The sequence below is a fragment of the Cyprinodon tularosa genome, unplaced genomic scaffold (genome assembly GCF_016077235.1).
Source record: "Cyprinodon tularosa strain WSP-4 unplaced genomic scaffold, ASM1607723v1 ctg507, whole genome shotgun sequence".
NCBI lineage: Eukaryota > Metazoa > Chordata > Actinopteri > Cyprinodontiformes > Cyprinodontidae > Cyprinodon > Cyprinodon tularosa.
Genome location: NW_024039238.1, coordinates 201,959 through 224,017, shown reverse-complemented (window position 1 = coordinate 224,017; position 22,059 = coordinate 201,959). Strand labels below are relative to the sequence as shown.

Sequence of the window (22,059 nt, the reverse complement as noted above, 5' to 3'; positions counted from 1 at the left end):
TTTGTTGTCTCCTCCTCAGGGCTCCGGGGACGCCGCGGGGCTCGTGGGGTTCAGCAACGCCAAATTGAGCTCCAGTAAAACCAGGTGAGTGACGCGGCTGCTGGGTCCATGATGCTCCGGGAGGGGGGGAGGAGCAGCAAGATGGTCCCGGTGTCAGAGCAGCAACCCCTCAGTCAATACCCGTTTATCCCTTTGGTTTATCTCTTTAGTTTATCCCTTTGGTTTATCTCTAGTTTATGCCTTTGGTTTGTCTCTGGTTTATCTCTTTAGTTTATCCCTTTACTTTGTCTCTTTGGTTTATCTCTTTAGTTTATCTCTAGTTTATGCCTTTGGTTTGTCTCTGGTTTATCTCTTTAGTTTATCTCTTTACTTTATCTCTTTGGTTTATCTCTTTAGTTTATCTCTTTGGTTTATCTCTAATTTATCCCTTTGGTTTGTCTCTGGTTTATCTCTTTAGTTTATCTCTTTGGTTTATCCCCTTACTTTGTCTCTTTGGTTTATCTCTTTGGGTTTTATTTTCTTAATTTTAAATTCCCCTTTGGTTTTTCCCTTTGGTTTTTTTTCCCTTTTTGGGTTTTATTCAAGTTTTATCCCCTTGGGTTTTGCCCTCGGGTTTATCTCTTTAGTTTTATTTTTTTAAACCTTTTTAATCTCGGGGGTTTTATTTCCTTTTTTTTTTTTAACCCCCTTTTTGGGTTTTATCTCTAGTTTTTGGCCTTTTGGGTTTGTCTCTGGTTTATCTCTTTATTTACCCCCTTTACTTTTTTCTTTTTGGTTTTATCTCTTTAGTTATCTCTAGTTTATCCCTTTTGGGGTTTGTTTTCCTGGTTTATCTCTTTATTTTTATCTCTTTATTTTTGGGTCCTTTTTTGGTTTATCTCTTTGGGTTTATCTTTTTTGGTTTTAATCCCCTAATTTTTTTCCCTTTTGGTTTGTCCTGGTTTATTTCTTTAGTTTATCTTTTATTTTTTTTCTTTTTAAAGTTTATTCTTTGGTTTATCCTTTAGTTTATCTCTGTTTTTCTCTTTACTTTATCTCTTTGGTTTTTTCCCCCTTTAAATTTTGGGTCTCTTTGGGTTTATCTCTTTATTTACCCTTTTAAAGTTTATCCTTTGGTTTATCCCCTTTGGGTTTTTTCCCTTTTTGGGTTTATCTCTAGTTTACCTTTGGTTTGTCCCCCTGGTTTTTTCTCTTTATTTTAAACCCATTTTATTTTTTTACCCTTTTTTATTTTCCCTTTGGTTTACCTCTTTTATTTTTTTTAACCCTTTTTTTCCCTTTAATTTTTTTGGTTTATCTTTTAGTTATTTTTTGCCTTTGGTTTGTCTTGGTTTACTCTTTAGTTTTTTTTTTTTTCCCTTTTTTTTTGGATTTTCTCTTTGGTTTATCTCTTTTTCCCTTGGTTTTTTTTTTCCAAAGTTTATCTTTTGGGGTTTTCCCCCTTTTTTCTTTTGGTTTTCTCTTTAGTTTTATCTTTTTTTCCCCTTTATTTTGTCTTTTTGGGTTTTTTTTATCTTTTTGGTTTAATTTTTTTTTCTTTTTGGGGTTTTTCTTTTTAATTTACCCCTTTTTGGTTTGTTTTGGGTTTTATCTCTTTAGTTTTTCTCAATTTTTACCTTCGTTTTTTTTGGTTTTTTTTTTTTCCCCTTTTTATTTTTCTCTTTTTACCTTTGTTTTCTTTTGGTTTTCTCTTTGGTTTATTTTTTTATCCTTTTTTACCTTTGGGTTTTCTCTTTTGGGTTTTCTTTTTTAAGTTTTTTTTTTTCTCTTTGGTTTACCCCCTTTTACTTTTTTGTCCTTTTTGGGTTTTATCTTTTAAGTTTTTTCCCTTTGGTTTTCCCTTTGGTTTATCCCTTTTTTTAAATCTCTAGTTTTTAATTTTTTTCTCCTCAATTTTATCCCTTTACTTTATCTTTTTTAGTTTATCTCTTTGTTTACCCCTTTTTTTGGTTTATTTTCTTTTTGTTTTTCTCTTTGGTTTTCTTTTTAAAATTACTTTTTTGGTTTTAAATCTTTTTGGTTTTTAACCTTTTCTTTTTTGGTTTTTTACCCTTTTGGGGGTTTATTTTTTTATTTATTCCTTTGGTTTATTTTTTTTACCTTTTTTCCTTTTTGGTTTATCTCTTTAGTTTACCCTATTTTTATCCTTTTTTTTTTTGGTTTTCTTTTCCCCTTTTTTTTTTAACCTTTTTTTCCCTTTTTTTTAGTTTTTTCAATTTTCTTTAGTTTTACTCTTTTTTTTAAATTTTTCCTCTTTTTGTGTTTTTACCCTTTTGGTTTATTCCCCCTTTGGTTTAATCTCTATTTTTATGCCGTTTGGTTTTTTTTTTCTCTGTTTATCTCTTTTTTTTACCCCCTTTATTTTTTTCTTTTTGGGTTTTTCTTTATTTTCTTTAAATTTCCCCTTTTTTCCTTTGTTTATCTTTTAAGTTTTTTCCCGGTTTGGGGTTTTTTTTTTTCTCGTTTTATCTTTTATTTTTTTCCCTTTTCTTTTTTTGGTTTATCTCTTTGGTTTACCATCTCTAGTTTTTTGGGGCCTTTTTTTGGTTTTCCCTTTTTTTGGTTTTTGGTTTTTTTTTTTTCTCTAGTTTACCCCCTTTTGGGTTTTTATTTTATCTTTTTTGGTTTTTTTTTATCTCTTTTTTAAGTTTATTCCCTTTTCCCCCTTTTGCCCTCTTGGTTTATCTCTTTTAGTTTATCTCTATTTTTATCTCTTTGGTTTATCTTTTTGGTTTATCCCAATTTACTTTTGTTTTTCCCTCTTTTTTTGGTTTTCTTTTTTGTTTACCCCTTTTTGGTTTGTCCTTTGGTTTTTTTCTCTTGGTTTATCCTTTTATTTTTTTTTACTCTTTTTTTTTCCTTTGGTTTACCCCCCTTACTTTGTCTTTTTGGGTTTATTTTTTTTGGGTTTTTATCTCTTTTTATTTTAATTTTCCTTTTTGGGTTTAATTTCCCTTTTGGGTTTTTATCTTTTTGGTTTAGCCTTTTACCCTTTTTTTGCTTTTTTTTGGTTTTTTCTTTTTTATTTTTTTTAGGGTTTTTTTTTAATCTCTATTTTAAACTTTTTGGTTTATTTTTGGCCCCCCTTTTACTTTTTTTTCTTTGGTTTTTTTCTCTTTATTTTTTTTATTTTCTTTTTTTTAACCCCCTTTGGTTTATTCTCTTTTAGGTTTTCTTTTAAGTTTATCCCTTTGGTTTTTTTTTTCCCTTTGGTTTATCCCTTTTTTTCTTTTTGGTTTATCTCTTTATTTTTCCCCCTTTAATTTACCCTTTTTGGGTTTAACCCTTTTTTGGTTTCCCCCTTTTTTGGTTTTTTCTCTATTTTTATGCCTTTGGTTTGTCTCTGGTTTATCTCTTTAGTTTATCCCTTTTTATTTTACTTTTGGGTTTTTCTCTTTGGTTTATCCTTTGGTTTATCTCATTTTATCCCCTTTGGGTTTTTTTTTTACTTTTATTTATCCCTTTACTTTGTCTTTTTGGGTTTTAAAATCTTTTTTTAGTTTATCTCTTTTTTATCCTTTGGTTTTTCGTTTTACCCCCTTGAGGTTTTTTTTTTTGTCCCCTTTGGTTTTTTCTTTTTTGGTTTATCTCTTTTTTTTAATCTCTTTTCCCTTTGGGTTTTCTCTTTTTTAAATCCTTTAGTTTACCTCTTGTTTACCCCCTTTATTTTCTCTTTGGTTTACTCTTTTTTTAATTCTGTAAGTTTATTTCTTTTTGGGTTTATCTCTTTGGTTTATCCCCTTCCCCCTTTGTCTTTTTGGGTTTTCTTTTTTGTTTATTTTCTTTGGTTTATTTTTTTTAAACTTTTTTCTGTCTTTAGTTTTTCTCTTTGGTTTATCTTTTGGGGTTTATCTCTTTTTTTATCTCTTTGGTTTTTCTTTTTGGGTTTTACCCCTTTTTGGGTTTTAAATTTCCCTTTTTTGGGTTTTTTTTTATCTCGGTTTTATCCTTTTTGGGTTTTTCTTTTTGGTTTATCTCTTTTGGTTTATCCTTTTTTTTATCCCTTGGTTTTTTTTTGGTTTATCTTTTTAATTTTACCCCCTTTTTTTTTATTTTACCCTTTTTTTTCGTTTTTATCTCTTTGGTTTATTTTTTACCCCTTTACTTTGCCCTTTTTGGGGTTTATCTCTTTGGTTTATCTTTTTGGGTTTTTTCTTTTTGGGTTTTTACCCCTTTGGGTTTTATCTCTAGTTTATCCCTTTTGGGTTTTGTTCTCGGGTTTATCTTTTTATTATCTTTTTAGTTTTTTCCTTTTTTGGTTTTTTCCCCTTACTTTTTCTTTTTGGGTTTTTATCTCTTTAGTTTACCCTTTTAAAATTTTTACCCCCTTTGGTTTTATTTTTCCCTTTTTTATTTGGTTTTTTTTTTTCTTTTTATTCAGCCTTTTTTTAGGTTTTATCTCTTTAGTTTTTTTTTTTAATCCCCTTTGGTTTGTCCCCTTTTTTACTTCTTTATTTTTACCCCTTTTACTTTTTCTCTTTAGGTTTTTTTAATCCGGGCCTTTTATTTTTAATTTTTCCCCTTTTTGGGTTTTATTTTTTTTTATTTTTTTGGTTTATCCTTTTAGGTTTGTCTCTGGTTTATCTCTTTATTTTTACCCCCTTTTTACTTTGTTTTCTTTGGTTTTATCTTCTTTAGTTTAGCCTAGTTTATCCTTTGGTTTACCCTTTTTGGGTTTAAATTTTTTCTCTTTGGTTTATTTTTTCTTTACCTTTTTTGTTTTCTTTATTTTTTTTGGTTTTAAATTTTTTTCTCTTTTTACGGTTTTTTTTACCCATCTTTTTTTTTTTTATCTTTTAATTTAAATTCTTTTTTATCCCTTTGGTTTGGTCTTTTTGGTTTATCTCTTTTTTTTAGTTTTATCTTTTTGTTTATCTTTTTTGGTTTATCTTTTTGGGTTTATTCTTTGGTTTATCTTTTTGGTTTATCCTTTATTTTATCCCCTTGGTTTTTAAATCCCCTTATTTTGTCTCTTTTTTTTTATCTCTTTGGTTTATTCTTTTTTGGGTTTTATCTCTTTATTTTAAATCTCTTTAGTTTATCTCTTTAGTTTATATCTTTTTTTTTTTATCTCTAAATTTTTATCTCTTTGGTTTTTCTTTTTGGGTTTATCTTTTGGTTTACCCTCTGGGGGTTTTTATCCCCTTATTTTGCCCTTTTTGGTTTTATCCTTTAAATTTTACCCTCTTTTTGGTTTATCTTTTTTAAATTTTTCCTCTTTTGGTTTATCTCTTTTTTTTTATCTTTTTGGGTTTTTTCCCTTTTTGGGTTTTTTATCTTTTTGGGTTTTTTATCTTTTTAATTTTCCCCCCTTTACTTTGCCCCTTTTTGGGTTTTCATCTTTTTAACTTTGTCCTCGGTTTATTCTTTTAGTTTATCTCTATGGTTTATCCCTTTCCCTTTGTCTTTTGGTTTATCTCTTTGATTTATCTCTTTTGGTTTATCTCTTTGGTTTACCCCTTTTGGGTTTTATTTTCAAAGTTTTTTCCCTTTTGGGTTTTTCTCGGGTTTTTACCCTCTTTAGTGTATCTCTAGTTTTAATCTTTTGGTTTACCCCCTTTTAAATTTTTTCTTTTTTGGTTTATTTTCTTTTTTAATTTTAAATTTACCCCTTTTGGGTTTTTTCCCCCCCTTTGGTTTTTTCCCCCTTTGGTTTAACTCTAGTTTATCCCTTTTGGGTTTTTGCCCCTCTGGTTTATCTCTTTAGTTTATCCCTTTACTTTATCTCTTTGGTTTATCTCTTTATTTTAAACCCCTTTTGGGTTTTATCTTGTTTTTTGCCTTTGGTTTGCCCTCTGGTTTTTTCCTTTTTTTAATTACCCCTTTAAATTTTTGTCCTTTGTTTATCTCTAGTTTATGCCTTTGGTTTTCTCGGGTTTTTTTTTCTCTTTATTTTATCTCTTTATTTTTGCCCTCTTTGGTTTTTATCTCTTTTTTTTTATCTCTTTGGTTTATCTCTAATTTACCCCTTTGGTTTTGTCTCTGGTTTTTTCTTTTTATTTTATCTCTATTTAAATCTCTTTAGTTTTATCTTTTTGGTTTATTTTCTTTAGTTTTATTTTCTAGTTTATTTTCTTTATTTTTTATCTTTTTGGGTTTAAATTCCCCTTACTTTTTTCTTTTGGTTTTTTCTTTTGGGGTTTTAAATCCTTTGGTTTTTTTCTCTTTATTTTATCTCTTTTAGTTTATCTTTTTTAGTTTTATCTTTTAAATTTTATCTCTTTGGTTTTTTCTTTTTGGGGTTTTCTCTTTGGTTTTTTGCTTTTTTTTTTGTTTTTCTTTTAAAGTTTATCTTTTTGGGTTTATCTTTTTTGGTTTTTTCCCCTTTTACTTTGTCTCTTTGGTTTATCTCTTTGATTTATCTCTTTTTGGTTTTATCCCCCCCTTTGGTTTTATCTTTTGGTTTTATCTTTTTTGGTTTATCTCTTTGGTTTATCTTTTTTGGTTTATCTCTTTTTTTTTTACCCCTTTTAAATTTTTGGTCTCTTTGGTTCATCTTTTTTCCCTTTGCCCGCTGGTTTATCTTTTTTATTTTATCTTTTTTTTTTTTAATCCCTTTAGTTGAACTAAATGCCCCTTTTTTTGGAAATTTTTAAAAATTGCTTTTTTTTTTTCAAAATTGGGTTGAAATAAATTTAATTACCCAGATCTAGTCTTGGGCGGGGTTTAAAGGGTTTCGAACATGCAGATTTTTCCGTCATTTTGGGGGCCCGAAAGATGGGCCCCCATTGGCCCCTCATGTTTTTTAGCCCGTTTTCCCTAAAACCGTCAGCGGATGCAACAGATCAGGGATTTTGCAGCCTTTTCCCCTTTGGTAGGACGGGGGTCCTGCAGGCCGGATGTTTCCCAAAATCTGCTGAGGCGATCCCGAGTGCCCCGTCTGCTGGGGCAAAGCAGAATTTGGTCCGTCTGCTGAGGCGATGGCGGGGTGTGTCCGTCTGCTAAAGCGATGCCAAGTTTCCGTCTGCTGGGGCCCATGCAGATGTTGTCCAAAATTTTCCCTTGCTGAGGCGATGAGATGGGGCCGGGTGTTGGGTAAATGCAGATGTGTCCCCCTGTTTGAGGGGATCAAAATTTGGGGAATGCGATGTGTCTGTCTGCTGAGGGATGAGATGTGATGCAGAGGGTTGCCCCGGTGTGTTGAGGCGATGCAGTTTGGGGCAGTGTGTTGAGGTGATGCAGATTTTTTTTCCCTTTGTGTTGAGGTGAGCAGATTTTCCCCGTTTGTTTGAGGGGGGTGCAAAAGGGCCCTTTGTTTTTAGGCATGCAGATTTTTCCGTTTTTGTTAGGCGTTGCAGGATTTTGCCCCGTCTCTGGGGCGATGCAAAATGTGCCCCGGTTGTTTTAGGCGTGCAGTTTGTGCCCCGTTTTTTGAGGCATGCAGATGTGTTTGAAAGATGTGCCCTTTTCGGGCGGGGTTTGATGCAGATGTGATGCGGATTTTGTCTGCCCTCCCTTTGGGGTGAGGGAGAGGGGAAATGATAATGTGTCCGTGTTTTGAGGTGATCAGATGTGATGCAAAATTGTCCGTGTGTTAAAGGTTTGATGCAAAATGTGATGCAGATTTGCCCCGTCTGCTGAGGCTTTTCAGATGTGCCCAGTCGCGGAAGCGGTGCATTGTTTTCCCTTTGTGTTGAGGCGATGCGGGATGTGTCCTTTGGGGTTGAGGCGAGGCAGATGTGCCCCCGGGGTGTTTGAGGCAAATGCAGATGTGTCCGTGTGTTGAGGCGAGCAATGTGTCCGTGTGTTGAGGGGGGTTGCAGATGTGTCTTTTTCCTTTTGCGGGAGGTGATGCAATGTGATGCAAAATGTTCCCTGTCTGCTAAAGGTGATGAGATGTGATCCCAGATTGTTTTGTCTGCTGGGGGTTGATGCAGATGTGATGCAGATGTTCCGTGTGTTGAGGCGATGCAGTGGGTCCTTTTGGTGTTGGGGGCGTTTGCAGATGTGTCCGTCTGCTGAGGCGATGCAGATGTGTCCGTCTGCTGAGGCGATGCAGATGTGATGCAGATGTGTCAGTCTGCTGAGGCGATGCTGAGGTGATGCAGATGTGATGCAGATGTGTCCGTCTGCTGAGGCGATGCAGATGTGTCCGTGTGTTGAGGCGATGCAGATGTGTCCGTGTGTTGAGGCGATGCAGATGTGTCCGTCTGCTGAGGCGATGCAGATGTGTCCGTGTGTTGAGGCGATGCAGATGTGTCCGTGTGTTGAGGCGATGCAGATGTGTCCGTCTGCTGAGGCGATGCAGATGTGTCCGTCTGCTGAGGCGATGCAGATGTGTCCGTCTGCTGAGGCGATGCAGATGTGTCCGTCTGCTGAGGCGATGCAGATGTGTCCGTCTGCTGAGGCGATGCAGATGTGTCCGTCTGCTGAGGCGATGCAGATGTGTCCGTGTGTTGAGGTGATGCAGATGTGTCCGTCTGCTGAGGCGATGCAGATGTGATGCAGATGTGTCTGTCTGCTGAGGCGATGCAGATGTGATGCAGATGTGTCCGTGTGTTGAGGCGATGCAGATGTGTCCGTGTGTTGAGGTGATGCAGATGTGTCCGTGTGTTGAGGTGATGCAGATGTGTCCGTGTGTTGAGGCGATGCAGATGTGTCCGTGTGTTGAGGCGATGCAGATGTGTCCGTGTGTTGAGGCGATGCAGATGTGTCCGTCTGCTGAGGCGATGCAGATGTGTCCGTCTGCTTAGGCGATGCAGATGTGTCCGTGTGTTGAGGCGATGCAGATGTGATGCAGATGTGTCTGTCTGCTGAGGTGATGCAGATGTGATGCAGATGTGTCTGTCTGCTGAGGTGATGCAGATGTGATGCAGATGTGTCCGTGTGTTGAGGTGATGCAGATGTGATGCAGATGTGTCCGTGTGTTGAGGTGATGCAGATGTGATGCAGATGTGTCCGTCTGCTGAGGCGATGCAGATGTGTCAGTCTGCTGAGGCGGTGCAGATGTGTCCGTGTGTTGAGGCGATGCAGATGTGTCCGTGTGTTGAGGCGATGCAGATGTGTCCGTGTGTTGAGGCGATGCAGATGTGTCCGTGTGTTGAGGCGATGCAGATGTGTCCGTGTGTTGAGGTGATGCAGATGTGTCTGTCTGCTGAGGTGATGCAGATGTGATGCAGATGTGTCTGTCTGCTGAGGTGATGCAGATGTGATGCAGATGTGTCTGTCTGCTGAGGTGATGCAGATGTGATGCAGATGTGTCCGTGTGTTGAGGCGATGCAGATGTGTCCGTGTGTTGAGGCGATGCAGATGTGTCCGTCTGCTGAGGCGATGCAGATGTGTCCGTCTGCTGAGGCGATGCAGATGTGATGCAGATGTGTCTGTCTGCTGAGGCGATGCTGAGGTGATGCAGATGTGATGCAGATGTGTCCGTCTGCTGAGGCGATGCAGATGTGTCCGTGTGTTGAGGCGATGCAGATGTGTCCGTGTGTTGAGGCGATGCAAAATGTGTCCTTCCCTGTGGGGAAAAAGAAGAGTTCCGTGTGTTGAGGGGATGCGGGTGTGTCCGGGGGTGTTTGGGTTGCAGATTTTCCCGGTTTTTGAGGGTTTCAGATTTTGCCCCGTCGGGCGAGGCGATGCAGATTTTTTTGTCCGTGTTTTTAGGCGTTTGCAGTTTGTGTCCGTGTGTTGAGGCGATGCAAAAATTTTGTCCGTGTGTTGGGGCCCATGCAGATGTGTCCTTTGTGTTGGGGCAAAGCAGAGGGTGCCCGGGTTTGGGGGTTGGGGAGGTGATGCAGATGTGTCTGTCTGCTGAGGTGATGCAGGGGAAAAGCAGATGTGTCTGTTGTTGGGGTGATGCGGGATGTGCCCTGTCTGCTGGGGGTATCCAAAAATGTGATGCAGATGGGGCCCTGGTCTGATTTCGTGGTGATGCAGGTGTTTGTCTGCTGTTTTTGATGCAGATGTGCTGCCCTGCTGAGGGGGGGGATGCAGATGTGCTGTTTTCTGAGGTGTTTGCAAGGTGTCTGTTTTCTGGGGGGAAATGCAGTGTTTGTTGCAGAGGGGGTTTCCGTGGGTTAGTTGGGGGGGGGGCGATGCAGATGTGTCCGTGTTTTTGGGGGGGCAAAGCAAGGGTGTCCCGTGTGTTGAGGGGGATGCAGATTTTGTCCGTGGGGTTAAATTTTGATGCAGATGTTTTTTCCGTGTGTTTGGGGGTGATCAGTTTTTTTCCCCGTGGTGGGGAGGTGATTGCAGATTGTCCGTGTTTGAGGTGATGCAGAGGTTCTGTCTGCTGGGCGATGCAGATTAAATTCAGTTTGTGCCGGGTTTTGGGGTCCGTGTGTTTTGGGGGGTTTTTCAGTTTGTGTCCGTGTTTTGAGGTAAAGGCAGATGTGTCCTTGTGTTAGGTGAATGCAGATTTCCCCCCGTGTGTTGAGGGATGAATTGTCCGTTTTGGTTTAAAAGGTGATGAGAGTTCCGTGTGTTAAAGGGGTGATGCAGATGTGTCTTTTGGGCTGGGGCGATCCCAATGGGGGGCAGATGTGCTCCGAGGGGTTTAAGGCAAATGAAAGATGTTTCCGTGTGTTAGAGCATTTTGTTGCAGGGGTGTCCGGGTTTTTGGGAGGTGATGAAATGTTTTTCCGTGTGTTGGGGTTTGATGCAGATGTGGTCCTTTGTGTTGAGGGTGCAGATGTGTCCGTGTGTTGGGGGGATGCAGATGTGCCCCTTTTTGTTGAGGTGATGCAGATGTGTCTGTCTGCGGGAGGTGATGCAATATTTTGATGCAGATGTGCCCCCGTGTTTTTGAGGCGTTTGCAAAATGTGTCCGGGTGTTGAGGCGATGCAAAATGTTTCCGTGGGGTTGAGGGATGAAAGATGTTTTCCGGTGTTGTTTGGGGATGAAAGAGGGTGTCCGTGTTTGAGGTGATGATTGGGGGGATGTTTTTTCCGTGGGGTTGAGGGGGTGGCAGAGGGTTTTCCTGTCGCTGAGGCGATGCAGATGTGTCCGTGTGTTGAGGTGATGCAGATGTGTCCGTGTGTTGAGGTGATGCAGATGTGTCCGTCTGCTGAGGCGATGCAGATGTGATGCAGATGTGTCTGTCTGCTGAGGTGATGCAGATGTGATGCAGATGTGTCTGTCTGCTGAGGCGATGCAGATGTGATGCAGATGTGTCCGTCTGCTGAGGCGATGCAGATGTGTCCGTCTGCTGAGGCGATGCAGATGTGATGCAGATGTGTCTGTCTGCTGAGGCGATGCAGATGTGATGCAGATGTGTCTGTCTGCTGAGGTGATGCAGATGTGATGCAGATGTGTCTGTCTGCTGAGGCGATGCAGATGTGATGCAGATGTGTCCGTCTGCTGAGGCGATGCAGATGTGATGCAGATGTGTCTGTCTGCTGAGGCGATGCAGATGTGATGCAGATGTGTCTGTCTGCTGAGGTGATGCAGATGTGATGCAGATGTGTCCGTCTGCTGAGGCGATGCAGATGTGTCCGTCTGCTGAGGCGATGCAGATGTGTCCGTCTGCTGAGGCGATGCAGATGTGTCCGTCTGCTGAGGCGATGCAGATGTGTCCGTCTGCTGAGGCGATGCAGATGTGTCCGTCTGCTGAGGCGATGCAGATGTGTCCGTCTGCTGAGGCGATGCAGATGTGTCCGTCTGCTGAGGCGATGCAGATGTGTCCGTCTGCTGAGGCGATGCAGATGTGTCCGTCTGCTGAGGCGATGCAGATGTGATGCAGATGTGTCTGTCTGCTGAGGTGATGCAGATGTGATGCAGATGTGTCTGTCTGCTGAGGCGATGCAGATGTGATGCAGATGTGTCCGTCTGCTGAGGCGATGCAGATGTGATGCAGATGTGTCTGTCTGCTGAGGCGATAGAGATGTGATGCAGATGTGTCTGTCTGCTGAGGTGATGCAGATGTGATGCAGATGTGTCCGTGTGTTGAGGTGATGCAGATGTGTCCGTGTGTTGAGGTGATGCAGATGTGTCCGTGTGTTGAGGTGATGCAGATGTGTCCGTCTGCTGAGGCGATGCAGATGTGTCCGTGTGTTGAGGTGATGCAGATGTGTCCGTGTGTTGAGGTGATGCAGATGTGTCCGTCTGCTGAGGCGATGCAGATGTGATGCAGATGTGATGCAGATGTGTCTGTCTGCTGAGGTGATGCAGATGTGATGCAGATGTGTCTGTCTGCTGAGGTGATGCAGATGTGATGCAGATGTGTCTGTCTGCTGAGGTGATGCAGATGTGATGCAGATGTGTCCGTGTGTTGAGGCGATGCAGATGTGTCCGTGTGTTGAGGCGATGCAGATGTGTCCGTGTGTTGAGGCGATGCAGATGTGTCCGTGTGTTGAGGCGATGCAGATGTGTCCGTGTGTTGAGGTGATGCAGATGTGTCCGTGTGTTGAGGTGATGCAGATGTGTCTGTCTGCTGAGGCGATGCAGATGTGTCCGTGTGTTGAGGTGATGCAGATGTGTCCGTGTGTTGAGGTGATGCAGATGTGTCCGTGTGTTGAGGCGATGCAGATGTGTCCGTGTGTTGAGGCGATGCAGATGTGTCCGTGTGTTGAGGCGATGCAGATGTGTCCGTGTGTTGAGGCGATGCAGATGTGTCCGTGTGTTGAGGCGATGCAGATGTGTCCGTGTGTTGAGGCGATGCAGATGTGTCCGTCTGCTGAGGCGATGCAGATGTGATGCAGATGTGTCCGTGTGTTGAGGCGATGCAGATGTGTCCGTGTGTTGAGGCGATGCAGATGTGTCCGTGTGTTGAGGCGATGCAGATGTGTCCGTGTGTTGAGGCGATGCAGATGTGTCCGTGTGTTGAGGCGATGCAGATGTGTCCGTGTGTTGAGGTGATGCAGATGTGTCCGTGTGTTGAGGTGATGCAGATGTGTCCGTCTGCTGAGGCGATGCAGATGTGATGCAGATGTGTCTGTCTGCTGAGGTGATGCAGATGTGATGCAGATGTGTCTGTCTGCTGAGGCGATGCAGATGTGATGCAGATGTGTCCGTCTGCTGAGGCGATGCAGATGTGATGCAGATGTGTCTGTCTGCTGAGGCGATGCAGATGTGATGCAGATGTGTCTGTCTGCTGAGGTGATGCAGATGTGATGCAGATGTGTCTGTCTGCTGAGGCGATGCAGATGTGATGCAGATGTGTCCGTCTGCTGAGGCGATGCAGATGTGATGCAGATGTGTCTGTCTGCTGAGGCGATGCAGATGTGATGCAGATGTGTCTGTCTGCTGAGGCGATGCAGATGTGATGCAGATGTGTCTGTCTGCTGAGGTGATGCAGATGTGATGCAGATGTGTCCGTCTGCTGAGGCGATGCAGATGTGTCCGTCTGCTGAGGCGATGCAGATGTGTCCGTCTGCTGAGGCGATGCAGATGTGTCCGTCTGCTGAGGCGATGCAGATGTGATGCAGATGTGTCCGTCTGCTGAGGCGATGCAGATGTGTCCGTCTGCTGAGGCGATGCAGATGTGATGCAGATGTGTCCGTCTGCTGAGGCGATGCAGATGTGATGCAGATGTGTCCGTCTGCTGAGGCGATGCAGATGTGATGCAGATGTGTCTGTCTGCTGAGGCGATGCAGATGTGATGCAGATGTGTCTGTCTGCTGAGGTGATGCAGATGTGATGCAGATGTGTCTGTCTGCTGAGGCGATGCAGATGTGATGCAGATGTGTCCGTCTGCTGAGGCGATGCAGATGTGATGCAGATGTGTCTGTCTGCTGAGGCGATGCAGATGTGATGCAGATGTGTCTGTCTGCTGAGGTGATGCAGATGTGATGCAGATGTGTCCGTGTGTTGAGGTGATGCAGATGTGTCCGTGTGTTGAGGTGATGCAGATGTGTCTGTCTGCTGAGGTGATGCAGATGTGATGCAGATGTGTCTGTCTGCTGAGGTGATGCAGATGTGATGCAGATGTGTCCGTCTGCTGAGGCGATGCAGATGTGTCCGTCTGCTGAGGTGATGCAGATGTGTCCGTGTGTTGAGGTGATGCAGATGTGTCCGTCTGCTGAGGCGATGCAGATGTGATGCAGATGTGATGCAGATGTGTCTGTCTGCTGAGGTGATGCAGATGTGATGCAGATGTGTCCGTCTGCTGAGGCGATTCAGATGTGTCCGTGTGTTGAGGTGATGCAGATGTGTCCGTGTGTTGAGGTGATGCAGATGTGTCCGTCTGCTGAGGCGATGCAGATGTGATGCAGATGTGATGCAGATGTGTCTGTCTGCTGAGGTGATGCAGATGTGATGCAGATGTGTCTGTCTGCTGAGGTGATGCAGATGTGATGCAGATGTGTCCGTGTGTTGAGGTGATGCAGATGTGTCTGTCTGCTGAGGTGATGCAGATGTGATGCAGATGTGTCTGTCTGCTGAGGTGATGCAGATGTGATGCAGATGTGTCCGTGTGTTGAGGTGATGCAGATGTGATGCAGATGTGATGCAGATGTGATGCAGATGTGTCCGTCTGCTGAGGCGATGCAGATGTGTCCGTGTGTTGAGGCGATGCAGATGTGATGCAGATGTGATGCAGATGTGTCTGTCTGCTGAGGCGATGCAGATGTGTCCGTGTGTTGAGGCGATGCAGATGTGTCCGTCTGCTGAGGCGATGCAGATGTGATGCAGATGTGATGCAGATGTGTCTGTCTGCTGAGGTGATGCAGATGTGATGCAGATGTGTCTGTCTGCTGAGGTGATGCAGATGTGATGCAGATGTGTCCGTGTGTTGAGGTGATGCAGATGTGTCTGTCTGCTGAGGTGATGCAGATGTGATGCAGATGTGTCCGTGTGTTGAGGTGATGCAGATGTGATGCAGATGTGTCCGTGTGCTGAGGTGATGCAGATGTGATGCAGATGTGTCCGTGTGCTGAGGTGATGCAGATGTGATGCAGATGTGTCCGCGTGTTGAGGTGATGCAGATGTGTCCGCGTGTTGAGGTGATGCAGATGTGTCCGCGTGTTGAGGTGATGCAGATGTGTCCGCGTGTTGAGGTGATGCAGATGTGTCCGCGTGTTGAGGTGATGCAGATGTGTCCGCGTGTTGAGGTGATGCAGATGTGTCCGCGTGTTGAGGTGATGCAGATGTGTCCGCGTGTTGAGGTGATGCAGATGTGTCCGTGTGCTGAGGTGATGCAGATGTGATGCAGATGTGTCCGTGTGCTGAGGTGATGCAGATGTGATGCAGATGTGTCCGCGTGTTGAGGTGATGCAGATGTGTCCGCGTGTTGAGGTGATGCAGATGTGTCCGTGTCCTCCAGGTTCGAGGGGCTGTGCCTGCTCTCCATGCTGGTGAAGGATAGCTCCAGTGAGCTGTTCCATCAGCACTGCCTCTCCTGGCTGCGCTCCCTGCAGCAGGTCATCCAGGTAAGATCAACACCTGCTTTTCCTCATGAAACTGTTTACCTTCTTGGTTCTATGGAGGACCAATGCTGCCATAACACATAAAAATAATCATTTTTACCAAATGCATTCTGGGAATCATCATTTCTGTTGGTGTTTAAACCTTTGCAGGGTTTTATTTGTTCCTGTTTTGTTTGTGCTGCAGTCTCAGGCTCCCACTCAGACCATCCAGCTGGCTGTAAACATCCTGAAAGACCTGCTGCAGTACTCCAGTCAGATAGCAGAGCTGGCCAGGGAGGTCGGCCTCAACTCCATTCTGGGGATCCTGACCTCGCTTCTGGGCCTGAAGTCGGAGGTGAGGCAGGAAGCTGCTTTCCTCCAGAAGAGCCTAAACTCAGAAAAACCAGCCACGGTCAGACAGGAAGCGGCCAGCGGTGTTTGTTTTTCACAATAAAGGCAAACTTAACGGATCAGGATGTTTTATTTCTGACTCTGATTAATGAGTCTAAAATTATATGATCTTAGTGAAAGAACCTGCAGTATTTATTATTGTACGTTTGATATTTTAGAGCAGTTCTCTAAATTGTTGCTCCTGACCAACAATAAAACGATTAATTAAAATAGTTTAATTAGTATAATGGTGATAAAGCAGCTTTAACAACCACTGTATTTAAAATCGTAGGGAAATTATATTTAAATGTCAAATCATTCTGGCTTAAACATGTGAAAAAAGTTCTCTTTATCAGACTATATTGGCCCCAAAAAAAAAGAAAATTCTATAAAAAAAAAAAAATCTTAAAATCAGTTTTTTTGTTCGTTATCTTAAGCAGGCCGGTTAGTTCTACGTCAGCCTGATAAGCCAGCTCCCACATCAGCTTCTCTGATTGATTGATGGTTGATGCGGCGCGTCCAGCAGCTAAACAAAACATGTTCAAACTCCAGGATGTGCTGCTATCAGACGTTCATGAGGCGCTGCTTCAGCTGCTCTAGATGCTGCAGGACCTTCTGCTGCACCTTGATGCGCATCAACCGCTGACTTTGCATGTAAACTAGCTGCTCCTGCTGCTAGTGATCTGAACGTAGCGTTAGATTGTTTCATCTGAAGGTTCGTGGACAAAGAGAAATGTTGGTTTCTAACTGGTTCTTCCTGTGGTGTCAGTGTGAGCTGGCCGCCATGGAGGGGATGAAGGCCTGCATGATCTACTACCCCAGAGCCTGCGGCTCCCTGAAGGTGAGGCGTCCTTCACTTCCTGTCCAATGGGATGGGCTGCGTAGCGCTGACACACATTCTGCTTCTGTTCGAAGGACAAACTAGGAGCGTATTTCCTCTCTAAGATGGACAGCGCTAACAGGAAAACGCAGGAGGTGAGTTTTCCTGGCGAATTCCATCCAAAATGTGTCCCAAGACCCCCCCGTCGGTTAACTGGCTCTCCTCCCTCAGACGGCCTGCCAGGGTTACGGCCGCCTGCCCTGCCTGGGGGGCCTGGCGGACAGGTCGGTGGGGACGGGCAGAGCCGAAGGCTGGACCAATCAGATTCAATGCCTGCTGGCGTCTGGGAACGGCCTCCTGGCTCAGCTCTACCAAGGCTCGGAAACAGGTACCTCTTTTCCGTCTCCATGACAACCCTGGCATCTGAAGCTCCAATACAGCAGCTAGTTTCTAGGAAACCTTTCCATCGAATCAAGCTTCCTAAAGTCGGTAACGTAGTTCATTAAAATCATCAAACTTAAGACGGCGAGGCAGTGGAAAAATAAAGACGACCCGGCGGATTTTATTGGATGAAAAATTACTTTTCTGATTCTAGAAACAGGAAACCATCAGAAGGTTTAATGTCCTTCACTCCATATTAAAACAAACCAAAAAAAAAATTCATCTTTTTCCATTTAAATACATTTTTGAAAAAGCTCCAGGGAGCCACCAGGGGGCGTTAACACTAGAACTCCCAGGGCCGGTGCTGAGATTTTAAAGGTATACTATGCAACTGGTGTTGATTTTCCAGCGAGGCTCCCCCCAGAGGGCAAAAGTAAAAGTGCACTGTCGTAAATATGCTCAGCTGTTCTCCTGGTTTCTCCGTCAAACCAGACGCGGTTGTTTTGAGCTTAGCAGACAGGCGAACGCAACGAATCACCATGTCTACTGCGGTAAGTGACTATTTTGTTCCAATTATCGAGTTTGAAAATTTAGCATGTTTCCGACATGGGCTTTCGCTGTTTTCTCGCTGGTTCCACCATGATAACTGCACAAATATCGCCACTGCGGTAGCAACGAGCATGCCTTTCACTGGGGGCGTGTAGCAGTTGTCGCCGTAAAGCAAGACCGACTCTCGCGAGACTTCTGAGCCTGTGGGTGCGGGCCGAGGGCTCCTGCAGTTGCAAGTGCGGTATTTCCCCTACAGACCACCAGGGCGGCCGAGAATACCTTTGTTCGACCTGAAATGAATCATTTAATCATCCAAAACGTTATGGAACACATTAATTAACTGAAAAATGTTGCATAGTATGCCTTTAAGAGGAAACAACTTTATTTACATTAATCATATGTTGCTCTTGTTAACTGACTTTTCCTGTTTCTATATTTCCTTCATTTTCACGTAGTTTTCTAATAAAATAAAAACATAATAAATAAATATGGTTAAGTCTACCTCGATCTCCCACAGTCGTCATTTTGACGGCTCTATTAATTGGCTAATGGCAAAAAATGGCTTTCAGGAGAAATCTAACAGCGAAACAGGCTTTAGAAATGCTTCAAAGTATTGATGATGGTGATTCGGGCGGAGAGGGAGGGACCGATGAGGAGGAAGCGGCTCAGATCAGTGATCCATCAGACAATAGTGAAACTTTTGTTCAAGGTTTGGATTGCGCTGCCCACACCTCAACCGGTTCATTCAGCGGCATAAAAGCCAAACTAGTAAATTTGCATCTTTATTCTCGTAATTCGGCAACGATTTTCTTATAAATTTACATGTTTAGGATCTCGGAAATATGCATGTTTAATCTAGTAAATAGGCCATTTTAAACTCAAAATTTAAATTCAAAATGATATTTTTCCATCTTTGAATGGCCTGAATACGGAGCCATAATTTTCATCACTAGTTTGAATCATTTTTTAAAAAATATTTATTTCTCTGGGGTCCACTATGGAGGAATTTCTCTGATCTTTAAGATTTAAAAATAAAATCCAACATTTTACGACATGTTTGTCACAGGTGTCCATAATGAGCGCCTGCATGTTAAACTACCTGAATAAAATGGCAGATTAATGAAGGATTTAATACTTTTTGCAGAATCATCTCTAATCGCCCTTCTCTAATCCCACCTGTATCTTTATTAGCAACTCATGTTGAAAACGTCAGCCTGTGTCAGTAGAGAGAAGCCAGTCCAGTAAACGTTTGCTGTGTTTCTCATACGAAGCGTGTGGTTCTGCACAGATGATGCTGTTCAGTATGGAGGTCCAGGCGTGGAGATTCGCTTCCCTCATCTGGATCAGACGGATCCGCTGCTCCTTCTGCAGCTCCGCCACAGATATGCGGCTGTTTGCCTGGCCATTAAACACACGCTCAGGTAGGAAACAACCAAACACTTTAATGCTTCTTTAAGACTTTCAATTGGATCGGTTTTATCTATGGGGTTAGAAAACTGTCTGTTAAAACGTTTGCAGGGGAGTCTGAAGATTAACGAAAATAAAACGTAATCTTTTACCTACAAGCTACATCAGATGTTTCTTCTGTGAGAGTTTAGAACATTGCAGAAATGTATGGACAGGGTTTCTGAGTGTCATTAATTATTATTTTTTTTTAATTAAGGCCTTAATTGGCATTAAAATTCATTAAATGTGATTATCATGGCATTTAAAATGCTTTATTAAAACAAAAATTGTCAAATATATCAGATTTAACTGGTTCCACGTGTTTGCGCATATGTTCGGAGAGCGGGAAAATGCTCATTTTAACATAAGTGGCTGGAAAACGTGAAATTCAGGACACGGCTGCAGCCTGTCGATGGTAAAGATTACGAAGGATTTGGCCGTGTTTATATATATAAAATATGAGAGTAATGGGTACTTATTGATGGTATTAAAATGATTTCTAACAGCATTAAAAAGCATTAAATTAGAGTTCCTCCTTCCTGTGTAAACCCTGATGTAAAAAGTCAATAATTTGCAAGAAGAAATCACAGATTTATGGTTTACCGTATTTTTCACACTATACGTCGCTCCAGAGTTTAAATTCGTAGGGAAATCGTATTTAAATGTCAAATCATTCTGGCTTAAACATGTATATAAATGTTGTCTTTATCAGATCATATTGTCCCAAAATTTAGAAAATTTCTATAAAAAAAAAAAATCTTGTCTCAAAATCAGTTTATTGTTTTTTTTTTTTTTTTAAGAAGTATGTTTATTAGATATTTTTGAACATTTATACAAAAACTGAAAAAGAAATAACAATAACAGTGCAAAACTTATACAGCACTGATACAGAAAACAAGACAAAATCAAAATGGGAGGCTCATATGAGAAACATAACCAATTTCTACGTACACGTCATTCAGATTCACATTACTGGTTTTTCATTTTGGAGATTTTGAAGTAATCAAGAATACGTTCCCATCTTTTTTTAAAAGTATGAAATTTCCCATTCATACAGTATCTTAATCTTTCTAGTACAATAACTTCAGAAAGAAAAATTTTCCATAGCTGGATCGAAGGGGCTGTTTTTAATTTTCTTCATTATCTTCTTCAGGCCAGTTAGTTATTCGTCAGCCTGAACACCTAAATTCGGCCAATCATATATCAACGGCCATCTGTCAATCAAATTCTTGCATGTTTCCGCTGTCCATAGCGTTCCTTGACAGCGTCGTTTCTAAGTCACCAATTTAGTGCTACTTGGTCCCAATGGAATTTCCCATTGGGAACCTGCTAGCACTAAGTTGCTAACTGGTTAGCAAGATGCTTCCCACAAACCGGCAGAGATAGCAAAAGTACTAACTTTCCGTACTTGAGTAAAAGTACAGATACTTGAGTTAAAAAATACTCTGGTAAAAGTGGAAGTACTGATTAAACTTCTTTACTCAAGTAAAAGTAACAAAGTACAGGCTTGTAAATTTACTTAAAGTATAAAAGTAAAAGTAGAAACCACTTTTTTCATGCCGTTGCCTACATTTTAAATGGATGTCTGCCAAAAGGACTAGATCTCCGTTGTGTTCATTTTCAATCATCTCGTCGTCCATGCTACTATGCTAACGCCACCGCCACCAAGCTGCAATGATTTGCCGCCAATGAATACCGCCGAATCTGTCGATTCATCTTGTAGTGGTGCGTCAAATGCAACGTAGATTCCCATCCAATTAGTTTGAATTTGGTATTGATGACGTGAAAAATAATAAAGGTAACTCCATTGAAATGATTCAAAACTAAAGTAACGAGCCAATTTTTTAAAATGTAAGGAGTAGAAGTAATAAGTCGCCATAAAAATAAGTAGTAAAGTAAAGTAAAAATATCAGAAAAATCTACTGGAGTACAGTAACGAAGTATTTGTACTTCGTTACTTCCCATCTCTGCAAACCGGCTACAACCAAACTTGCTTGCGAACCTCCCGCCACAACAATCCCGCCCCCTTGATAATCAACCAATCACATTCACTTTATTCACTCGTGTAAAGTCGGGCACCACTGGGAGAATTCGGAAATGAAACCAATGGAACGACCGCTTCTATACGACTTAAAGTCGCTTCAGCCAAAAAATGCATTATGAAGACAATGTATACATCGTACGGGACTAAAAGTCGTACCTTTTTGAACGGTTATTCTATCCATGGAATCCGTGTTCTTCTGGCCAAACAGGCTGCTGATCGAAGACCGCATTGTTTTATTTCATTAACGCGCTAGCTGCCCTGTCGCCTACTCTGCTTGTTTTAAATATCACCACTACTATCATTACGCGTTGTTGTTGTAGTGCTAATCTGTTTTGTTGTGGTAAGTTCTAAACTTTTTTTCGTTCCGTGGTATTACCAGCAATAGAAGACACGTATTAGTTGCTATGCGATAAGTATAAGTGGCATGGCCAGCCAAACCATGAAAAAAAAGTGCGGCTTATAATCCGAAAACTACGGTATGCTGCGTTAAAAACTAAAGCGTCAAGAACTTAGAGATCTGGGCTCTGGATCGAACTGTGGTCCAGCTGCTTTGCTGCTCGACGCTCTGGTTGTTCATCTGCTCTGTTCTGTAGCTTCAGCTAGACAGCAGCTCGGCTTTATTTACTGTGTGAGATGGAAAAATAGATTTAACACGTTTTTAAGTGACAAAGTCCACCTCCAAATATCAAGATTATAATCCCACTATAATCTGCAGGTCTTGTTTGGAGCTCCAGACCTCCAGCATACCGCCGGCGTTCTGTCAGATGAGCATACAGCCTGGAGAATCGGCCCAAAAAGGGCAAAAATCGACGAGCAGTGTATGCCCGGCTTTATGCCAAAGCCTACTGCCTACTTTGTTAGCTGCTTAGCTGCTAAATGCATAAACATAAGACCCTGAACGCACCATTAGAATCATAAAATTAGAGAGGAACAAGTTTCTGAGCAGGTTTTCAGGTCTGAATCAACTTTTTTTTTGCTGTCAACCGACATTAAACTGGCGGGGAAAAAAAACCCTAACCTTTGACCGAATGTTACGCTGCTCCCGATCCGTCCCAGAAGCACATCCGAACAGAATAACCTCCAGGTTCTTTTTTATTCTTTTGCATAAATATCGCAATTTCAAAAAAAAAAAAACTTAAATAGCCTT

At 41.9% G+C, this 22,059-nt stretch overlaps 1 protein-coding gene across 1 annotated transcript in view; it reads left to right on the top strand.

Moving 5' to 3' along the window:
- Window positions 1-22,059, top strand: part of pelp1 (proline, glutamate and leucine rich protein 1) — a 43,683-nt gene that overhangs the window by 545 nt on the left and 21,079 nt on the right. The window contains exons 2-8 of the mRNA XM_038303167.1: window positions 20-84; window positions 15,201-15,306; window positions 15,488-15,637; window positions 16,442-16,513; window positions 16,588-16,647; window positions 16,724-16,880; window positions 18,711-18,843. Coding sequence (XP_038159095.1) covers window positions 20-84; window positions 15,201-15,306; window positions 15,488-15,637; window positions 16,442-16,513; window positions 16,588-16,647; window positions 16,724-16,880; window positions 18,711-18,843 — 743 coding nt within the window. The remainder of the gene's footprint in view (window positions 1-19; window positions 85-15,200; window positions 15,307-15,487; window positions 15,638-16,441; window positions 16,514-16,587; window positions 16,648-16,723; window positions 16,881-18,710; window positions 18,844-22,059) is intronic.